Here is a 19,808-nt window from a genome sequence, read left to right as displayed (position 1 = left end):
CAAACCATTTCAATAAAGTACACATCAAAGTCAGTGTAAACACGGGTAATGCTTCTAATAGCTTAACAAAGAACCTGCTTCAACTTCACTAGAATCATGAGGCACAGATCTCAAAATAGCACCAGCACATCCAGAATGATTTCTTCTACCCTGAGGGCCTATTGCACAGCTCTACAAATTAAAAGTGATGCATTATGTATGATCTTCCCATTAATCTGGACCTTTGCTGGACAGGTCAATAGCTTTTCGCAAGAATCTCATATAACAGACCTGTTCGGCACAGGGAATCTATTTTGTATGCAAAGCTGGAGAATGACAAGTATTTTATAATATTTAACTGATGATTAACATGATAATTAGACATTTCATTGTTAGACAGAACATACTTTAAGCTGATGAAATAAGAACATGGAAAACTATTTACATTTTGATTGAATTTTAGGTTAGTAAAATGTCATACCCGAAAGCCTTATAAAACCAAGACCTTTTTTTATTAATTTTAAGATGAATAATGGTGTTATTATCAACTGGCCTTCAAATTAATAAATGTGATATTAAAGCAAAACTCTACATACTCTAAAATACATATAAGAGAGCTGTCTTACCTGCCAAAAAGATTTGTAGTTCAGTCCAATCATTCTGGAGATTTGAGCTTTGTTACAGGAGCTACAAATTTAGCTGCAACACTGGAAGAAACATCAACATTTTCTCAGCGTTATTCCAGCATTTATTCAGCAGTTGACACTCACACCATTGTATAGATGACGGCTAAAGAGAGTGAGGATCTTGTGCCCTTTTTTGTCTTTTGTGATTCCAAGGCACGTAAAAAAAATTTAGAAACATTTTTTAGATGATTACTCTATCCCTAATAGAGACACCTCATGCAACAGCTTTCTACTGCTAACTAAATGTAATGCTTTACAAAACCAATACAACTGCACAGGTAAAAATTTTTCCTGTTGACTATAAGTGGACTTTTCCTGCCCTAAAGCAATGGCTTCCCAGAGGTTAAATTGCTTGGAAATGGTGAAGTCAGCTATTCATGAAAATGAAGCTTTACAAATATGTCACAAAGCACAATCCTGTCTGGCAGGGCAGGAGACCTGAATTTTCTCTTTCGCTGTTAAAGCTAAATTTTATTTTATCTTACTGCCCACCTGTCAACTCTTCATTCTGAAAATGCAGACTAAGCAGCACATGTTTAGATCAGCATAGTCTTGGTATGATTTCGTGCTGGGATGAAGCACCTATGTGCTTACACATTGCAGCACTGGAAGGTTACCTTTAGGCAAGAAAGTCATACATGCACATTATGGCCAAAAACCTCCTTGAAGCTCAATATGGAAATAACTATGCTCCAGTTTAATTCAATTTTAAAATTTAACACTTACAGGTCTTGTGTCCCCCAACCCCCTTCTTGTAACTGACAGTGAAAAAAGCAGCAGCAGACTGATGCGCTAATCTCCCTATCAATGCTCTCTTCTCTGACAGCATGCCCCAACTGTTAGCACATGAGCACTGCAGTCCACTGATTGGCTGTTTATGATTCTTCTCTAAGCTCTGCTGTGCATGAATAAAAATACGCTGATACCAAGTCGAATTCAGGTGCCCACACTGCTTGCATTTAAAACAATATATTTATTGTATCAACAATTAGAGGAGCTGTATTAATTTTTACTTTTATATCTGCCCACAGTTTAGCTTTAAACAAAATAGGATTACCGGTGTAGAATAATATATCATGATGTGCCTTGAAACAAAATATCAAAAGAGGACATGCAATGCAACAGAAAATTTAGCCTACAAACAAGTAAATGACTTCTGGGTAAACAACATTTTTGCATAATGGGCTGATCTTTGAATTTCCCACCCCCTGGGTTTTAATAGCTTTTACCAAATTACAGACCAATGGACATCAGTATCCCTTTTTCCAATATTCCAGCAATAGCATTTTTTTTTATGCTTTTATTAGCTTGAGAATGTAAACATGTTTATGAATAAATTTGTGAAGCACGGTGTAACTAATAAGGAGAATACAATGTGGAGGTGTTGGGTAATTTTTAGACCATAGCCGAAAAATTTTAAAGTACATGTAAATGCTAATCATTAAAATGTTTTATAGGCTTAAACATATTACTGTAATTATATAATTTTTATAATCTTCAACTTTTAATAAAATTAAATCTGATGGTCCTGGATCAGTTTTTCTTAACCATGGTTCCATGAAACCCTAGGGTTTCTCCAGAGGTTGCTAGCGGTTCCTTGAGCAATGAGTAATTTGTGCCTTTCAGGTCAGTTTGACTCACATCAATGATATTTTTGGTTATCTGTAGGGATGACATTCTTCTCACTGGCCAGCAATGTAAAAGACATTCTTCCTACTGAACAACCACATTAATGTACACTTGTAAAGGTAGTAATTATAGCAGGGGGTTACAGTTATTTCACAGGGTACAACTATGGTAAAAATGTCGAGAAATACTGTCCTAGAAGATCTTTGCTCGGGTACTTGTTGTAAGGTGATAACAGTTAGTCCTTATCCCCCATTGGTATTCCTGAGTAGTCACCCTATCGCATGAGCTAATATCACAGAGACATGTTCCTCTATTTTCAATGTCAGGAAATACTAAGTAGTCAATACTGGAGTGTACATAGGTAGTAAGTGTCTGCAGTAGATTAGAAGCATCATACTGCATAAAAGGATGAGCAAAATGGAAAAATACATTCATAGTAGTTATATACAGAGCTTTAGCAAAATAATGGTTATTCATCTTCACCTCCTTTAACTTTCCTAACTTTTTTTAAAATGTGATTGGATGTTGGGATACTATGTAACACCTTTTTTTTTTTAGGATGATGTAAACTCATTTCTAGAGGAGCCCCCATCATTTAGGCCAGCTCCTCCTCCTCTTGCAGAAGAAACAGCTGCCATGCTCAGAAAGCAAAATGGAGAGCGAGCACAGCGTCCTTCCTCTGGTTCTTCACAGTCTGGGCTCTTCTTCACTGCTCCTTCCCATCCCAGTCCACCACTTCCCCCTCTAACATCACCCCCAACTCCAAGTCCTCCACTTCCTCCCCTCACTACTCCACCTCATTCCCCAAATCAAAACCAGGCGATATATGCCACTATTTCTCCAAAAAATCAGACTTCTGCATGTCCTGCAGCTCAGCTGGCCCTGGTAACGCAGGTACCCTTACCCCCCTTCCCAAGAGTCCAGTCTCCTACCAGGTTAAAGCCCATGATGGAAAGTTCCCCTTATTCATCTTCTTCCTCACATACAGAACAATCTGATGCTCAAACTACACATTTTGTCCTGGTGGAGGTCCACAGGCCTAATAGCGAACCTGATGTTAATGAAATTCGTGCTGTACCACAATCACGAGGTAAGAGCCATGTTAAACTGCTTTAGAATATGGGGAAAAAAAAGAAAACAGTCCAACCGTTTTAAAAATGGACCCATATCTACAATTAGGTACCTTGTACCACAGTCGACTTGTTCTACATCAGGGGAAGATTGGGCTGGTGGCCATATATATACTTGAGATACTTTACCATTGAGATCCCCAGATAAAGCAGAGCTATCGCATTTAAACATGCACATGCAGTGTGTGGCAAAACACTTATTAGGAGTACATTGCATTCACCAATGAGAAAGTTTATTTGGGCCTGATTTATTAAAGCTCTAAAAGACTGGAAAGGATACACTTTCATAAGTTCCCCTGGGTGATCCAAAAAACCTGTAATGGATCTGGTTGAGGAATAAAAACATTGGGTAACAAATAGTAAATGACTTTAGAAAATCCATTCCAGGTTTGCTGGATGACCCAGCTTCACCAAAGAAAGTGTATCTTCTCCAGCCTTGTGGAGCTTTAATAAATCAGGGCCTTTGTTTTAAAAGGTAGAAATCTTTGCCACTACCTGCAAAGTTCTACAAGGTTTCGGAATAAAATATAGGTGGGATATCCCTTTAGGCTACACTCCTGAAGAAACCCAACGCTGTTTTGGAAAGCTTGGACTGGATCTTGATTTTTTTTTTTGATAATTAATGCTTTGTACGTATTTGATGCTACAGACCTTTGGGCCCTAGGCCCTGCTCAGCTGCCTTCCTTTAGCATAATCATTTTGTAACAGTCTTGTTGTTGACTTTGGCTTCCAGGGACTTCCTCCAGGGCCTACCTTATACTATACTCTGCTTCCCCCACTCACTCAACCACCCTTCTTCTTCTTCCCCATATCATAGCTTTGGACTTGCCATATTACTTTGATAGGGTGTCATTTTGACTGGCCTGGCACCTACCATGTGACATCATGGCAAGAGCACAGTCCTTTTATGCGGTGACGCCAAACCTAACTACATGCCCGAAATTAGAGTAGATTATCTGCACCCCGCTCACTTTTCTTTAAATTCCCAGCACTAGGGATTTACTAAATTCCCCATGATCTCCTGAATATCTGAAATAATACCCATTTTTGTCTCCTCAAAACACCCCCTCTGGAACTCCTAACTCTTACTTCAAGGTTGTAGAAGTTTCCTGATTTTACTGCTAACAGAATTTTTAAATATTCCCTGGTCTGTCCATGATTCTGTAGTTTTCTCCTGCTTTATACCTATTCTTAAAACCCCCAGATTGGCTCCATAATAATTCTCTATAATCCCCATTATTGCATGTTGGGGGGATCTGGCAGCGCCTCACAGTGGAAAAGTTTCAGTTTAATTCTGACTCAGGCCCTTCACCTACTACACTATAGGCAGCCTAAAATGTATACCGGTAGTTGAGAGTGCACTTGATCCAGATAGCATCTCAGTGTCACATGAAGCATGAAGATAAAATATTTTGCACCGTAGAAGATTCTGGACAGGCTCATTAAAGAAATCAAACAAAACTCCTAGTTTATACGTGAAACCCTAATTGCAAACCTTCAAGAAGGAATTAAATGCAAATTATTTCCATCAAAGCCTACACTAAATTACACACCTTTCCTTAATGGCCCCATGATATGTTAAAGTATGCCTACATTCTTTTTTTTCATCATCTAAGTTCTCATAACTGTATTGACTCATATCAGCTTCTTGCTATTGAGTCTTTTTGTATTTAGAGTGCATCTAATTATAATTTGTATCTTGCTGATTCTCTCTTTTCTTATTGATTGTACAGTTCATGTTCTCTTTCCTAGTTATTTTAGGAAGAGAACTTTGGCCCACAGAATGAAGGCACCTAATCAGTCAGCTTGTGCATAATAAATAGGAGCTGAATTTAATCATACAAATTATTTAAATATTTCTAAAATTGTTAATCATTTACCAGTCAAATTAAGAACCTTGTCAAGTACCTCTCTAGTCCAGACAGACTACTACTGATGTACAATGTATATAACTACCTTAGCAAATTAAGCTGGTTTTGTAAAGCCACATTGTATTTATTGGTTAAATATATTTCAAACTATTCCCCAAGTTTCCAATATGTTCAATTGTGGCTGATATGAATCCAAACACTTTTCTGCATTGTATATTTAAGTATTTTGTAGCACAGCATGCACAAACACAAACAATATTGATGGTTTGCATCAAGTTACCTCTGTGATTTTATTCAGTTCACAAGAATCAGAAAGGCAAAGTTGCCATTCTCCCTAAATGAATGCAATGGTAATTACTGTAAGGCAGTAATGCTGTGATCATCAACTTAACAATCACAGATCTTTGTCTGTAGGGAAACAATCCTTTGGTAATTATGCATATACGGAGCTAGGTGAAGTGGTAGACCTGAAGTACTCTTACTATGCTGTTAACTACAGGGTTGCAGTCACCCGACTCAATCCTGTAAGTGTTTGCACATTACCTGCTCATATTTATTGGGGAAAATGGCAAAATAAAACAATCTTCCCTCCAGAGGTTAGTGTCCACAAAAAACACGGTGCATAAACCAAATATAAAACCTTCTGGCTAGCATAAACAAATGCTTTTAACTTGCAGCAAAAAGACAGAGTCACCCACAGCCAAGTTAACCTTCAGCCACCTGCTGCTTAACACCAGGTGTGTTGATAAAGCTTTTGGACCTTAGAAAAATGTGGGGCCTAGAATTGGGAATCAGCCCCACCATTCTCTTGCAGATTTCTAGTAAAATCATCCCCTGAACAGAAATTATGAATACCAGCAAATAAATCTAATGGTTTCCTACAGACAACTCAGTGCTCACTGGTGTGGAATCTGAGATGTCTCATAATAATCATCACTGTGAAATTACTTCCAAATGATGGAAAATTCAAAACAAATGCAAATCAAGTTCAAGTTAGTTGTACGTAAAACTGCATTTATAAATATCCAAGTCTTGATATACTTTTAAAATCATTATTACAGAGCAGCATCCTCTTGTGGATATACTGAATAGTTGATCATTAATTGATATAGCTTTGCCAGCTTCCACCAATCCAAACCAGTATATATGTTTTTCAAACTACCAAGCTGCTATAAAATACATTGATTTAAATAATTTGTTTTTTTGAACTTCCAGTACTCAATGCGGTTTTTAAGTATATGCCAAAAAATGTTGAGATTTACACTAATAGAGAAGAGAAAATTCTAAAGTAGGATAATAAGTGGCTGAAATCACTAAATTTAACAATTTGTATCATTATGATTTTATCTTGCAGTAAGAAGATATCATGTAGTCTACTAGTCTAGACATGCCAGCCTGATATATTTTATGTGTCTAAATCATTTATCATTCTGTTAGCAAACTTACACCAGGAGTTATTTTAGCAGCAAACAGCTATATGCCTGCATTCATTCTTGCTTTTAAAATGAATTTGCCAGTTCATTTAAGAAAAAGTATTCTTGCAACAGAAGAGTGGTTGTATGCTTTTAGTGACCCATGTTGCCTACCATCACCACAGGGTCACATTAAGGCGAAATACGTTTCATTGTAAAAAAATGTCTGTTCTTCTTTACAAATACATTTTTCTTGATATGTTTCCTCCTTTTTGCAGCTGTCTTACCTGTCTCACCCCCAGCCTCTCTATCCCAGCTGTCAGACAGTGGACAAACTCTGAGTGAGGACAGTGGAGTGGATGCAGGAGAACTTGGTGGAGGAAGCAAAGATAGTAGTCCTCAGCCACAGAAATCCAAAGGAACAGAGAACACAACAAAACCAGTAAGGGGAAATTCATGGTTGTCATTCACTTCACATATTTAGACACAGTCTCCAGAAGATGGGTGATTTTGGAATCTGAATTGCCCCAAATCAGTTATTGCAACAATTGAAGCAGCAATGATATTTAAATGAAAATGTTTGGGAATCTGCAAAACATTGGATGGACATTGAATAGACATTGGACATTAAATGATTTATTATATGTTGAGACAAGCAGAATAGTCTATCTAAAACAGGAAACATAATTAAAAGGTGCAGCAGCACATTTGTTTCTGTGTGTTGCCCATGCATCAAAAAAACACAGCATTACCTCAAATTAATATTTACCCTTGAGGCACATTGGTATTACTGAATATACGGTAAACTTATTCACCAAAGGAATAGCAGATGTTTATTTTTAGCAAAAAAACGTTGGTTCCTAGTCACAATTGCAAGTGTGTGTGGTGCAGTGCATGGCAACACTTGTTTGTGCAGATATAACATTTAGAAGCCAGCAGCCACCAGGTTGTCCTCCAAGACTGTTTTAGTTTTTTAAACAGGACATGTAGTACAAAGGTAAAGTTTTATCTTGGTTTTATGCATTTCAAAGCATTTCAAAGCCTTACAGTCAGGTTTTTACTAAAATAAAGGCATGTTAAAGTCTTACCCTCTTTTATTAATTTTTCCATGCACTGCATTTGAAAATTTTGCAACTATGTAGCATGGATTTTGATAGCTGAAGCATTATGCATTACAAAATCACCTTCATAATTGGTTAACAAACCATCATTTGAAGACGTACTCAAACAAATTCCTTATCATCACACACACAGGTATTTCGTAGAGCTCTCTTTTAAGTCCACACAGACAGCCTATGGGCAGCTCCTAGATGGCTGCCAGTCTGCCAGCTACCACCACCATGCTCGTTCAAAAATGAGTGTCCAGGTGGTTTTGATGGTGCTCAGTCATTGTCTTCACCCCCATTTCAACCCCAACCATCCCTATTCTTTCTCTATGGAGAAATATGGGCCACACTAAGCAAAAAGTGTCGTCCCGACAGCAGTGGATATTGACAGATAACTTCTCCACTCCTACCTGCCCATATAAACCAAGCCTAAAACTCAAAAACCTTCTCAGCCTCGCATATCACCATAGAGCTCTTCATGACATTCTGTGTGGAAACGCCATCTCTGTACCAGCCTCAGTTTTCACTGCTATTGAGTCATCACACTAGCTCAGTGTTTAGCACTTCTAGTTAGCCTTTGCAGTGTAGGACACTATCTGCATGGAGTTTGCAGGTTCTCCCCGTGTTTGTGTGGATTTCTTCCAACATTCCAAAAATGCAGTTAGGTTAATTAGCTCCCCCACCACCACCACCAAAAAAATAAATATTAATAAATAAATTGACCTTAGACTGTATTAAAGATATATGACTAAAATAGGGACATTAGATTTTGAGCCTCTTTGAGGGACAGCTAGTGACATGACTATGGACTTTGTACAGCACTGCATATCATATTGGCACTATATAAATGGTGGATAATAATAATAATCTTCTCCAGTCTTTCTTCTGTTCTTCTTCCTTGAACAGAAGAAGACTCCAAGAAAGAACCAACTGGCAGGTGAAAGGAATGCTGGCACTGATGTACCCAAAGCAACAGTGCCATTTGGCCATATGGTCATAAAGAGATGGAGATTTTTGAAAGTGGAGTTAGGTTTTATGGATTTATTATTTAGTTGGATGATTTAGCTGATGATAAAGGAGAGTGCAGAGCTGGTTTAAATCCAACATATACAGTTTATTTTCCTCCATATCTATCTAGCTTGGCACTGGAAGGTGTAATTTATACATAATAGCTCATAGACAACTATGATATGTGGCATGAGGAGCAGCAAGTTGTCATGGAAGCATATTTATTCCCTGATGAACTTATACCAAAATGAATAACTTATCAGGCTTATTTTATTACAGAACAATAATGTGCAGTAAGCCACGATCACCATTTGCAGACATGAATAGTCTAAAGCTGCCAATAACTTTCTGCCTGCACATCCAGCCTCCCTTCAGGGCAAACTGTATGTGGAGCCAGACTTATGAGTTTACATTTTTGGAAGAGGGAAAAACAAAAAGCAAAGAATTGGAACCCAGTGCCAGTTTATCTAAGAAACATCAGCTATCAGTACAAGAGTTCAGCCCAAAAACATGAGGTCACACTGTTGTTGTCTTCCTGGTGGGTTCAGGGTCTCAAACAGACATAAAAGTACACTGAAAGCAGACACATCAGGTGATTGTCTTTTTATGTCAATAGATTCCTGAACTATACTACACAGATAACAGCAGAGCTCTGATTCCCAAGTTGGTTGCTATGGCACCGTTGCTCTTTGCACTATGCCATTACAATTGCACACCTACTTGGTTCTTCTAACAAAGATTGTCGTGATTCTAGATTTTTATTGCAGTTTTACGGGAATGTAAAGTCTGGTTATGTTTTACTGACAGTAAATAATAATCATTTATGTGTAAATATAAAAGGACTTTGTGGTGATGTAGTTATTTCAAGGACATGTGGAATAGGCCACACTAAGGAGCCAGGTACACATTTACTTTGCAGTAATATACAGACATATGTGCATTGTGGTGCATTGCTGTTCATTTTAAATTGCACCCCCATGCACATATACAAAAAGACAAAAACATACCCTTATGTGTTCATAGTTCATTGTTTTGGCACATATGGTGAAGGTAGGTTTCTTTGAGGCACCTCAATGAATGGGGATTGTTTAACACAGCATGTGCATTAACATAAATCCCATAATTCAATATATCAGGTTACCATTTAAATCCCAAGAGACTTAAGCATGACCATGTGAAGTTCCAGGGCCATTTTTCATCCTTTTCAATATCAATGGCAGAATGTCCTCAATGCTGCAGAGATGGGCTTTTCTATAATGATGGTTAAACAATTCTACAAGCTCAGGCCAGCACTATTGTCCACCCTCAGGAGGTTTGTTATTGACACCGTGGGTTTACAGTAAATGGTTATGATGTTGAGTTTTATTTAAGATATTCAGTGCTAGAGATTAGAGAATGATGGAAAGTGCTGAAGAGCAAAACATTTTTTTCTTTTTCAAGAAAGATTTAAATATACATAAGGGGCCTTATTTATTTTATTAAAGCTCTCCAAGACAAGAGAAGGTAGACTATCATGGGTTAATCTTGGTAATCCTGCAAACAATAATGGATTTCGTAAAAATCTTTTGCTATTAGTTGCCAAATCTGTTTAATCCTGGACCAAATCTACTCCAGGTTTGCCGGATCACCCGGGTTTTTTCATGATAGTCTATCTTCTCCAGTCTTGGGGAGCTTTAAAAATCAGGCCAGGTGTGTGTGTATGGGGGGGGGGGGGGTAATTAAAAAAATAGGAACGAAAGCCCCAAAACTAGAATTAGACTCTAGGAATCCTCCCTTGCTCTCACATTACAGAGCCAGGGGTTGCAAAGTGGAGAATCAGGCAGCTGAGAATCAGAGTCAAATGTTTTCCCACACTCAGAAGCACTAGGTATGGTAAGGGGCTGTGGCAGTTTATAGACGGTAGGGCAGCAAACAGAAGGAAAGTATAAAATATAGGAGGATGCTGGGTCAGTTTGGTGAGCCTTGTATTTTGTCCCGGGTGCTGAGCAAGAATTATGAGTGGAGGAGGTACGTTATACAAAAATACGAATACTTTGCCCAGAGTGAATAAATACAAAATTGACCCAAAATGACACCTAACTTTTTCACCTTACACTTCTCTGAAGAAAAACTAGCTGTCATTTATTACTTTCTTTTTTCCAGATTTGTTTTAATCAATAGATCAGAAAATACTGTTTTCAGCAATGACAGCCTCCATGTTCTCAGCATGACTTAGGATGTAAAGCAGAATTATTTGATTTTGATAAGAAAAAATTAATTAATTCTAAAATTAAAGCACTGTAAATACCTTAGGTGACTAGTAATTTAAGATCAGTAGTGATTAGTAGTGCTTGCACAAAAAAAATAGATTTTGTGATGACCACATCCTTGCTGATAGGAGAAGGCATGAAGTTATCACTGGGGTTGATATACCAACTGAAGAAGAGGATTTTTATTTAACCTAATGAATAAAAACAGCTTTGTCAACTTAAACCATGCAATTATATGCAAGCCAAATCAAACCTATTATTTTTTTTTTCACATTTCCTTGCACATGTATATGCAATTCCATGTATACACATTTCACATGTATATACATTTCCTTGCAGATGTATATTTCCTTTGCACTTTATATGAAAAATTAATTTTCACCACATTTATTAAGCAAAGTGAAAAATATTTTTAATATTAAAATGAATTTTACTTATTGAACAGCACAACCTTCTTTAGCAACTCAACCCCACAGTGCTGCTTCTCCTTCACTGACAAGTTGCAGGATGGTCCAGGGAACCCTGAATTTAGAAGATTTGCATTGCAGATGCTGGATATCATATAAATGTAAAAGACTGAGGGCATCTAGTGGTTATAATAAAGCATTGCATGACACAGCTTTGGAATTTGCTTTTTCATGTAATGAGTTGTTACATTTTATTCACATTTATTTCTAAATTAAATAACCTAAAACCTATCCAATGCAGAAACAGAATGACTAGTAGTAGCTAACTAACCCTATGTCTTCTTTTCTGTATATAGTTTTATATTAAGACTAAACTTTCATTTTTTTTGGACACTTTGCTGTTACAAATATTATTATTTTTTATTATCAACATTATCATTAATAAACAGTATTTATATAGCTCCAAAATATCAAGCAGTGCTGTACATTAAATAGGGCTTGAAAATGATAGACAGATACAAACAATGAAAGTAATACATCCATTATTGTGTTCTCTCTGCTTATGGTGACAGAAAATAGTGAGATCCGCACCACTCTTTCTCCATTGTCTATCACAGTTTTGCCTTTACAAAAAAGAATGACAGGTGTTACAATCCCAAGCTCCTTTGTATGTTGTTGTGTTTCTTGCATCTTCCACTAATCCCCTTTATCCGCTCATGTAGCTAATCTTTTCACCTTTCATTGAACTGACAGTCTGTCCTCTCTTTAGCCAGGCCTGCTGGAGTCTTCAGCCACCTTAGTACGTGTCATGAAAAGTGCACCTACCCTGGGAATAGCTATTGAAGGAGGAGCCAAGACACGTCAGCCATTGCCACGCATTGTTACTATACAGGTAACTTCCTTACACTAAATCTCATCTGTAGCTCCCAATTGCCCCGCTATTTGGACAGATTCACTTTTGAAACAAAAATCCTCTTTTTCCTTATTTGTCTCTTTTTTCGATCTGATGTATTGACCTTTGTAAAATAATGTAGCTCCACCTTACCTTTCATCCAAACTTTAAATTATTTCATGTGTTACTCCAAATTGTAAATTTCTTACCGGACATAAAGGCTCCAAAATGTAACATACAGCATCATAATAACATAATTTATTTACTAAAATACACATAACATCTTCCTATTGTGATATGCATGCATTAGTCAAATCCCATCTATTGTTCTTTTTGCATTTCGCAGTTACTTCCTCTGCTTCTTTATAAGATTTATTTTTGATATTTTGAAAAGTAAGAGAAAAATGGCAAAAATGTATGGGCTTGTACATAAACTGGCAATAGGGGTGGAATCTGCACATGAGGGGAGCAAGGTAGGGTGTATCCTTTGCCTACATACTTCCTGCTTGAAGGTGTCCCATTTATATCATCATATGAAATCATGAGTATAGGTAAAACAGTATAAAAATAATTATTTTCCCCCAAATGTATGAATAATTGTCATACCTACAAAAAACAAATGTAGGCATATTAGTATGTCTGAAATTATCAACCCCCATGCACCTTCATAGGAGAATAATCCTTCTGAACTAGGTCGACATAGTTACATAGTTACATTTTAGATTAGGCAGAAACAAGACCAAACATTCAAAAGTTCAACCATTAGGGAAATAAACATATCCCAGATATAAAACCCTATAAGACATAGTTGGTCAAGAGGAAGGCAAAAAACCCTGGTACAATCTGGTACAATTTGCTTCAACACAGGGGAAAACATTCCTTCCTAATTCCATGAGGCAATCCGATGTTCCCTGGATCAACAGTCACTGTTATCTTTACTTTAAATCTTTAATACCCAGGTGTTTTCTGTGCTTCTAGACAAACATCCAGCTTTTTCCTAAAGCAATCTATAGTAGTTGCTGAAACTACTTCCTGAGGGAGCCAATTCCACATTTTCACAGACCTTACAGTGAAGAATCCCTTCCTTATCCGGAGCTTAAACTTCTTTTCCTCCAGACGCAAAGAGAGCCCTCTTGTTCTTTGTAATGATCTCACAGTGAATAATTGGGAAGACAGTTCTCTATATGGATATATATATTTATACAGGGTGATCATATCCCCCCTTATATGTCTCTTCTCGAGGTAGAATAGATTCAGTTCAGCTAATCTCTCCTCATAGCTGAGCTCCTTTATTCATTTTATTAGTTTAGTTTCCCTTCTCTGCACTCTCTCCAATTCCACAATGTCCTTTTTGTGAACTGGTGCCTAAAACTGGACTGAGCTTGTAGTTGACATTCCTGAAACTGAATTTGTGGGCTGGACATGGAGAATTACACTTTTTGAACTGGACTAGGATATCAACATTTCTGGAGCTGGACTAGAAAAGTAAATGTAGGGCCCTGGTCCAGTACTCGACGGACACCAGTCCCACGATCTAACGCCACACTCTTCCCCTATAGCAAGCCTCCGCTCAGTCTCCAGGGACTAGTTGCATTTCCCAGCACATGGTTACTCCCAGGACTTGTGCAAGGGATGGTGCCTGGTGAAGGGCTGGCTGAGTACCAGGAGCTCACAGATAATGCAGTACAGGTTGACATTCAAAAATCCAGCAACCTCTGGACCAGAGGAGTGCCAGATTTTCGAAAATTCTGGATTTTTGAAAGTTATACTTCCCTCCACACAGGCCAGCCGTCCTCTCGCCACACCCGCTAACATCTGGCACAGTTCAGGAGAGCAGGCAGCAGGGACGTCTCAATGTGTATTTAGTGTAGTAAGCAAGACCTAACAGCTGTTTCTGGAGAACTGCGCCATCAAAACATAAGTGGCTAAACAGTGTAATGCAATACATGTATTGGAAATGCTCTCCGAAATTCATGCCAGAAAACTGAAGGAACCAGATTATTGATGACCGGATTTTCGATTGTCAACCTGTACTATCATTCCAGCAGAGACAAGTGCTGAATAAAGAGCGAGAAGTAATTCACAGGTAACCCATCCACAGATACAGACAAGGTATTGAGCTTGGAAATTGAAAATCCAAGAACTGGACTAGGAGACTAACACTCCTGGGCTAGAAAACTGACTTCGCTTCAACCCAACTAAAAGATTTATACTCGTAGAATGAACTGTTATCTAAATAGACTTTAAGTAAGAAGTATCTTGATCAGAGAAGCATTCAGTAGTGCAGACAATAATAAGTACTACAAGTAGGACATTTTCAGATTTAGTGCTTCCATTTTACACAGTTTAAATTTTCTCAAGATCCATAGGAACGCTCACAAAATAGTAAATAGTTTGGCTTTCATAAACAGTATGCCCAGTAAACAGTATGCCTTTCATAAACAGTAAAGCTGTGTGCCCAGCTTTAACAATGCACATATTGCCTTATTGATTTGTTCCAGCTCTTACAGTAACTCCATCATAATTGCAGGCTATTCTGAAACCAAAAGAAAAATGTACATTAGTACTGTATAATATAGGTTGAAAACATCTTAATTTGGCCTCAAGTCTGCCTACTTACTGGAACCTCATGCTTTTAGGTATTTATATGGCTGCCACTAGCATTGAATGCTGGCATTAACTCCAAAGCAGAAATTTAAATGCTAAATTACCATCAATCAATAATACGAATACAACATGAATATCAAAAAGCATCAATAATAATTAAATTTAAATATATATATATATATATATATATATATATATATTTGTGTATGCTTTTGTTTTCGGTTTAGCTTTTTGAAGAAATTATTGTTTCATGAAGTTGTGGGCCTGTAGCAGGAAATAAAGCAACTTCCTTTTTGTAGTTTCAACTAAGAAACTAAGTCAACTAAGGAACCACAAATAAGCAACTGAATTCAGCACTGAAGTTTTAATCATTCTCTTCCTTTAATTGGAGATAGCTGCCATCAAATGCTGTAAAGTAATCATCAGCTTTAATGACTGTTTTTCTGTAGTTCAGCATCAGAAAAGGTACATACATGCTGATGTTAGGTATGCTGAAACAATTGTTACAATAAACCATTGAAAATTATATTATTAAAAAAATCTGTCCCCAGCTCACTTTGCAAATCTTATATTAATCTGTTCCCAATACATTAACCTATTGCCTACACATCTGTTGGGCGCTGGTCAAAATTTTCTAAACCAGGCCCACACATTTTGCAGAAACTATTCATTTAAATCCATAGACTTTGATAATTGTTCATTTCAATCGACTTGTTGCATATACAAAATATTGACCATTGATCGAAAAAAATAATCAATCATACTACCACCTACCACAATGCACGGTGTACAGTATTTACGTGTGCTCTAAAATCCGATGAAACAGAAATTGGGAGAAATGCATGCTTTAGATACTAATGAACAAGAACTGCAACAAACCACACTACAGGTAAACATCCATGCATTTGTTGTCCTCATGTATGCTCTGGTGGTGCACTTCCACAAAGCTTAATGCAACATGTTGAATCCAGGAACTATGCACAAAGTGGTCCCCAATTGCCCTATATAGTTGAACGGGGGAAGTTGGAAGCACGGTTGAGTATGTTATACAACACCTTGGTTTACCTGGAGTCTGAAAGAGCCTAAGTTAGTTTAGTGTTCATTGAGCTGGGGGGGTTGTGTGGAAATGAGTACTTTAATTTACCGATACCAATGACCTTTATGGCAATTAAAGAGTTCATGACAAGAAAGAAAATGAGCATGCTCGGTCAAGTTGGCTTTGATATTTTTTGTTGATCCCCACTCTTTTTGTTATAATACATGACAGATGATGGAACATTCACCTCTTTTCTCCCTTTTATTCCCAGCGAGGAGGCTCAGCGCATAACTGCAGCAAGCTGCGGGTGGGTCAAGTCATCTTGGAAGTCAATGGAATCTCCCTACAAGATAAGGAACACAGAGAGGCTGCCAGAATCATCGCTGAAGCTTTTAAGACCAAAGAGAAAGATTATATGGACTTTTTGGTCACAGAGTTTAATGTGTCCCTATAGTGCCCTATGGCACCCTTGTCAGCGTATAACCCAGCCAGGGGTCAGTGCCACGAGAACAAGTACTACATGCTACTTTGTATACTGTGTAGCTGCCATCTGTGTGCTCTTGCTACATATGTGCTCCTTTTGTCAGCCTTGTGGCTTATGTACTCCTTGTTTATGATAAGTATATTGTCATGCTGAACCTGGGACTGTAAAAAGCAGAAGTCAGTGAATAAAAACATAATAAGAAGACTTTAGGATAAAACCATACAGTATTCATAATATCTATATTGGAGGTTAGGACACTGCTGAAATCTTTGGTCTGATAAAAAGTTAGATCAAACATTTCCCTGCATAAAGTGTTTGGGGATTTAAACTTTAACTTGAACACATCACCTCATGAGTGATTTTTGATGAATGGATCATACAGAGACTGTCATGTATGCTGGTACAGATGTAGGTGACTTTGTGCGCTCATGAGATCTCATGTTTACATGATTGTCAGTCAGTGCACTATGCAAGATTTATTAGCAATGCCAGATCATTTGTAATATCAGTTTGGGTAGACAGCAGTGGGCTAAATTTCCAACTGGCTCCAATATCGCTGAAAGAAACCAGTAACCAGTATCGCTGAAAGAACCATAATCATTTTTTTTTTGTTCTACCACACCTTTATGTCAGTTTCATGTCTCCAACTACATTCTATGTAAGTAAAATTAATTTAAAAAATCAAAAAAAGTTAGGCTAACTATAGACCTGGAATACATATATAGGATTTACAGAACCCTGACGCATACCATCATAGTTAAGGAACACAATTGTGTCCTCTCACCTCCTGAGTGTTCTCACTGAACAATAAAAGAGTAGTAGCCAGTTGATAAGGTCTCTTTTTACTTTACCCTCTACTTCTTATAGCATTTTTGCATGCAGTGCTTCTGGCTCCTGCTCCTGTCCATTACTTTCTTAGTCTCCAATACAGGCAATTACAACTCAAAATTTAGGCTGTGTCGTCTATAGCTACATGGAGTTCAGCTTTTATCCCTCACTTACTTTTTAAACTTCATATGTTATGTTGATTCTAGCAGTAAGGTTTTCTCATCAGAGTCTGCTTCAGTCCACCATATTGTTTCTGGCTGCTTTATTTAGCATATATTTAGGTCATTATGAAAACAAAATACCAAGATATTGCTGGTAAAAATTGGCATAGATGGGAGTAGCTTGGGTTCATTACTGAGATACTGAGATACTGAGATACTGTATTACTGCCAGGATTTGTTAGAGAGGTGTAAGTAGCTGGTAGCTGATTCCATTACCTGGCATTTACCCCCCAAAAAAGAAAAGGGTGCTTTGTTAAATCAGACCTGTTCATTTTTACATACAGATCACCTATACAGATGTCAGATTATTTCTGACCAGTACCCATATGCAGCTATCATATGGCTCTCACATTCAGACCTCAGAGCAGCATAGTTCAAGGCATTGAAGAATCAGTTAAGCTAATTATGTTCTTCTCTAAGATCTAAATGTTTGAGAAATGAAAAATGCAACAGCAGCATTCAGATACTGGTCTGTGTTGATCTGAGGTCTCATGCTATTTTTTAAAAGCACTTAATAGACCAGTGGTTGACTTTTACCTGCACATAATAGACCTGGCCAGTGAAATGCCAGCTGGGTGGTAATCCTGTCCATGGCATCCAGTTTGGGAACCACTGCACTAAACTGATAGAGACTAATAAAGGGTTTGTGTCAGCTTTTTAGAAAACATCACCAATCTCAACCCACTTCTCTGTGCCTAAACCTCCCTAGCCCATTATGGAGAAAAGCATTTCCCACTCCATCTTGCTACAGTGTGTGGGTGATCCGGGTTGCGACCATTCATGTACAATGTATGTATCTACAGAGCTTGTCACTTTACTTTTTCAATAAACCTCATATGAGACAAAACGTTTGGATGCTTAAACTGTGCATTAAATGAATATAGAATACCTGTTTGTAGAGTGCTGCTTGCTGCATTAAGCATTACATCTACACATTGACCAAGCAAACATGCTTAGATGTGACACAAAACACAAAAATACTACATTGTATTATGGTTCCAGAAAGTGTTGACTAAATGGTATGACTTGCTAATACCAGTAATTGTTTTCAAGTTCTAGTGCATTAAGTAATTGAGTAATTGAGATTGGTTGATATGGACAGTGCAGACAGTCATGATGTGATATATGTGATACTATAAAATTAAAATTTGTTTGGATGAGCAAATGCAACAATTTTCAGACTTTGCAGTTGACCTGTCCTTTCTGGAGTTGAAGTAGACCTAGCATCAGATATCAGTGGCAGACATTGCCAACAGTGGATCCCTGTGCAGAACTGACTTCTTTCGTACCACTCACTCCAAGGCACAGCCATATTGCTTTTCAAGAGTGTCACCCACACACAGGCACCCTTTTTTGCACACCATCTCTGAATGACTTAAGTCTTGTCCTCCATCCCAATGAGTTATGTTTTAATACAGTGCAGGAAGTGTCAAACTCCCTGAAAGCACATCTCCTTCCATAAAGCTTTCTATCCACTCCATTCACTAAGAGAGCTGAGCTGCTGTGGGGGCCCAGAGCCACTGTGCAGCAGCACACTTTGCTTCTCTCTATGTTTGCCCCATCAGATATATTTTTCCCATATTTTGCATGTGTGTGCTATGTAATCTACAGTATAACTGTAATTCATAATGAAAGTTATTGCCTCTCCCAGTGATTACATATTACAATGCCTTATGCTGATTTTCTCAACAGGCATATGGTAGCACATGTGTTTAGACTTCATCCAAGATCAGGATAAAGTATACATGTGTCCATTGAGGACTTGGCCCGTCCGGGTCGATATATATAGCCAGCACTCCCATATATATATATGGGAGTGCTGGCTGGATTTTTAGAGTCACTAAGGAAGTAAGGAAGTCACTAAGGAAGTACACACAAAGCTGGATTCATCAGCACAGGCAGCCTTGATAATTGGCTCTTGAAAGTCAAGACTTGGAAATCAGTAATTTTCTCATGCAATGCAGTAGTGAAACCTAACTCTGGGGCACCTATAAAAAGACACGACTGCACCATGTAGTACCAACCTATGAACACAACTTACCAGCCAGCTTCCAACACGTATCCCAAGACCCAGGGGTATTGCTTTACCGGAATTGGTAATGTTCCATTGAGCACCAAGATGGAGTATCTCCACTATTCTCTCTATTTTTCCTCTTGACTACCTGAAGTAAATTTACTGAATAACCGTAATTTAGGGAAAGAGTTTTGTGATTGAATGCAACCAATATATTGCTTTTTGGCCAAAGTGATACAGTGGAAAAAG

General features: G+C 37.8%; 1 protein-coding gene across 3 annotated transcripts in view; it reads left to right on the top strand.

Moving 5' to 3' along the window:
* The window catches only part of WHRN (whirlin), a 123,555-nt gene extending 105,122 nt beyond the window's left edge, over positions 1–18,433 (top strand). For all 3 annotated transcript variants that reach the window (XM_072429935.1, XM_072429932.1, XM_072429933.1), the window contains 4 exons: positions 2,853–3,384; positions 6,986–7,149; positions 12,247–12,369; positions 16,284–18,433. In XM_072429935.1, coding sequence (XP_072286036.1) covers positions 2,853–3,384; positions 6,986–7,149; positions 12,247–12,369; positions 16,284–16,466 — 1,002 coding nt within the window. In that variant the 3' untranslated portion in view covers positions 16,467–18,433. The remainder of the gene's footprint in view (positions 1–2,852; positions 3,385–6,985; positions 7,150–12,246; positions 12,370–16,283) is intronic.
* Positions 18,434–19,808: the final 1,375 nt, after the last annotated feature.

This window comes from Pyxicephalus adspersus, chromosome Z (assembly GCF_032062135.1).
Source record: "Pyxicephalus adspersus chromosome Z, UCB_Pads_2.0, whole genome shotgun sequence".
In the NCBI taxonomy this organism is placed as follows: Eukaryota; Metazoa; Chordata; class Amphibia; order Anura; family Pyxicephalidae; genus Pyxicephalus; species Pyxicephalus adspersus.
Note: the sequence above shows the minus strand (reverse complement) of the source record. Positions and strands in the feature narration are given on the sequence as shown.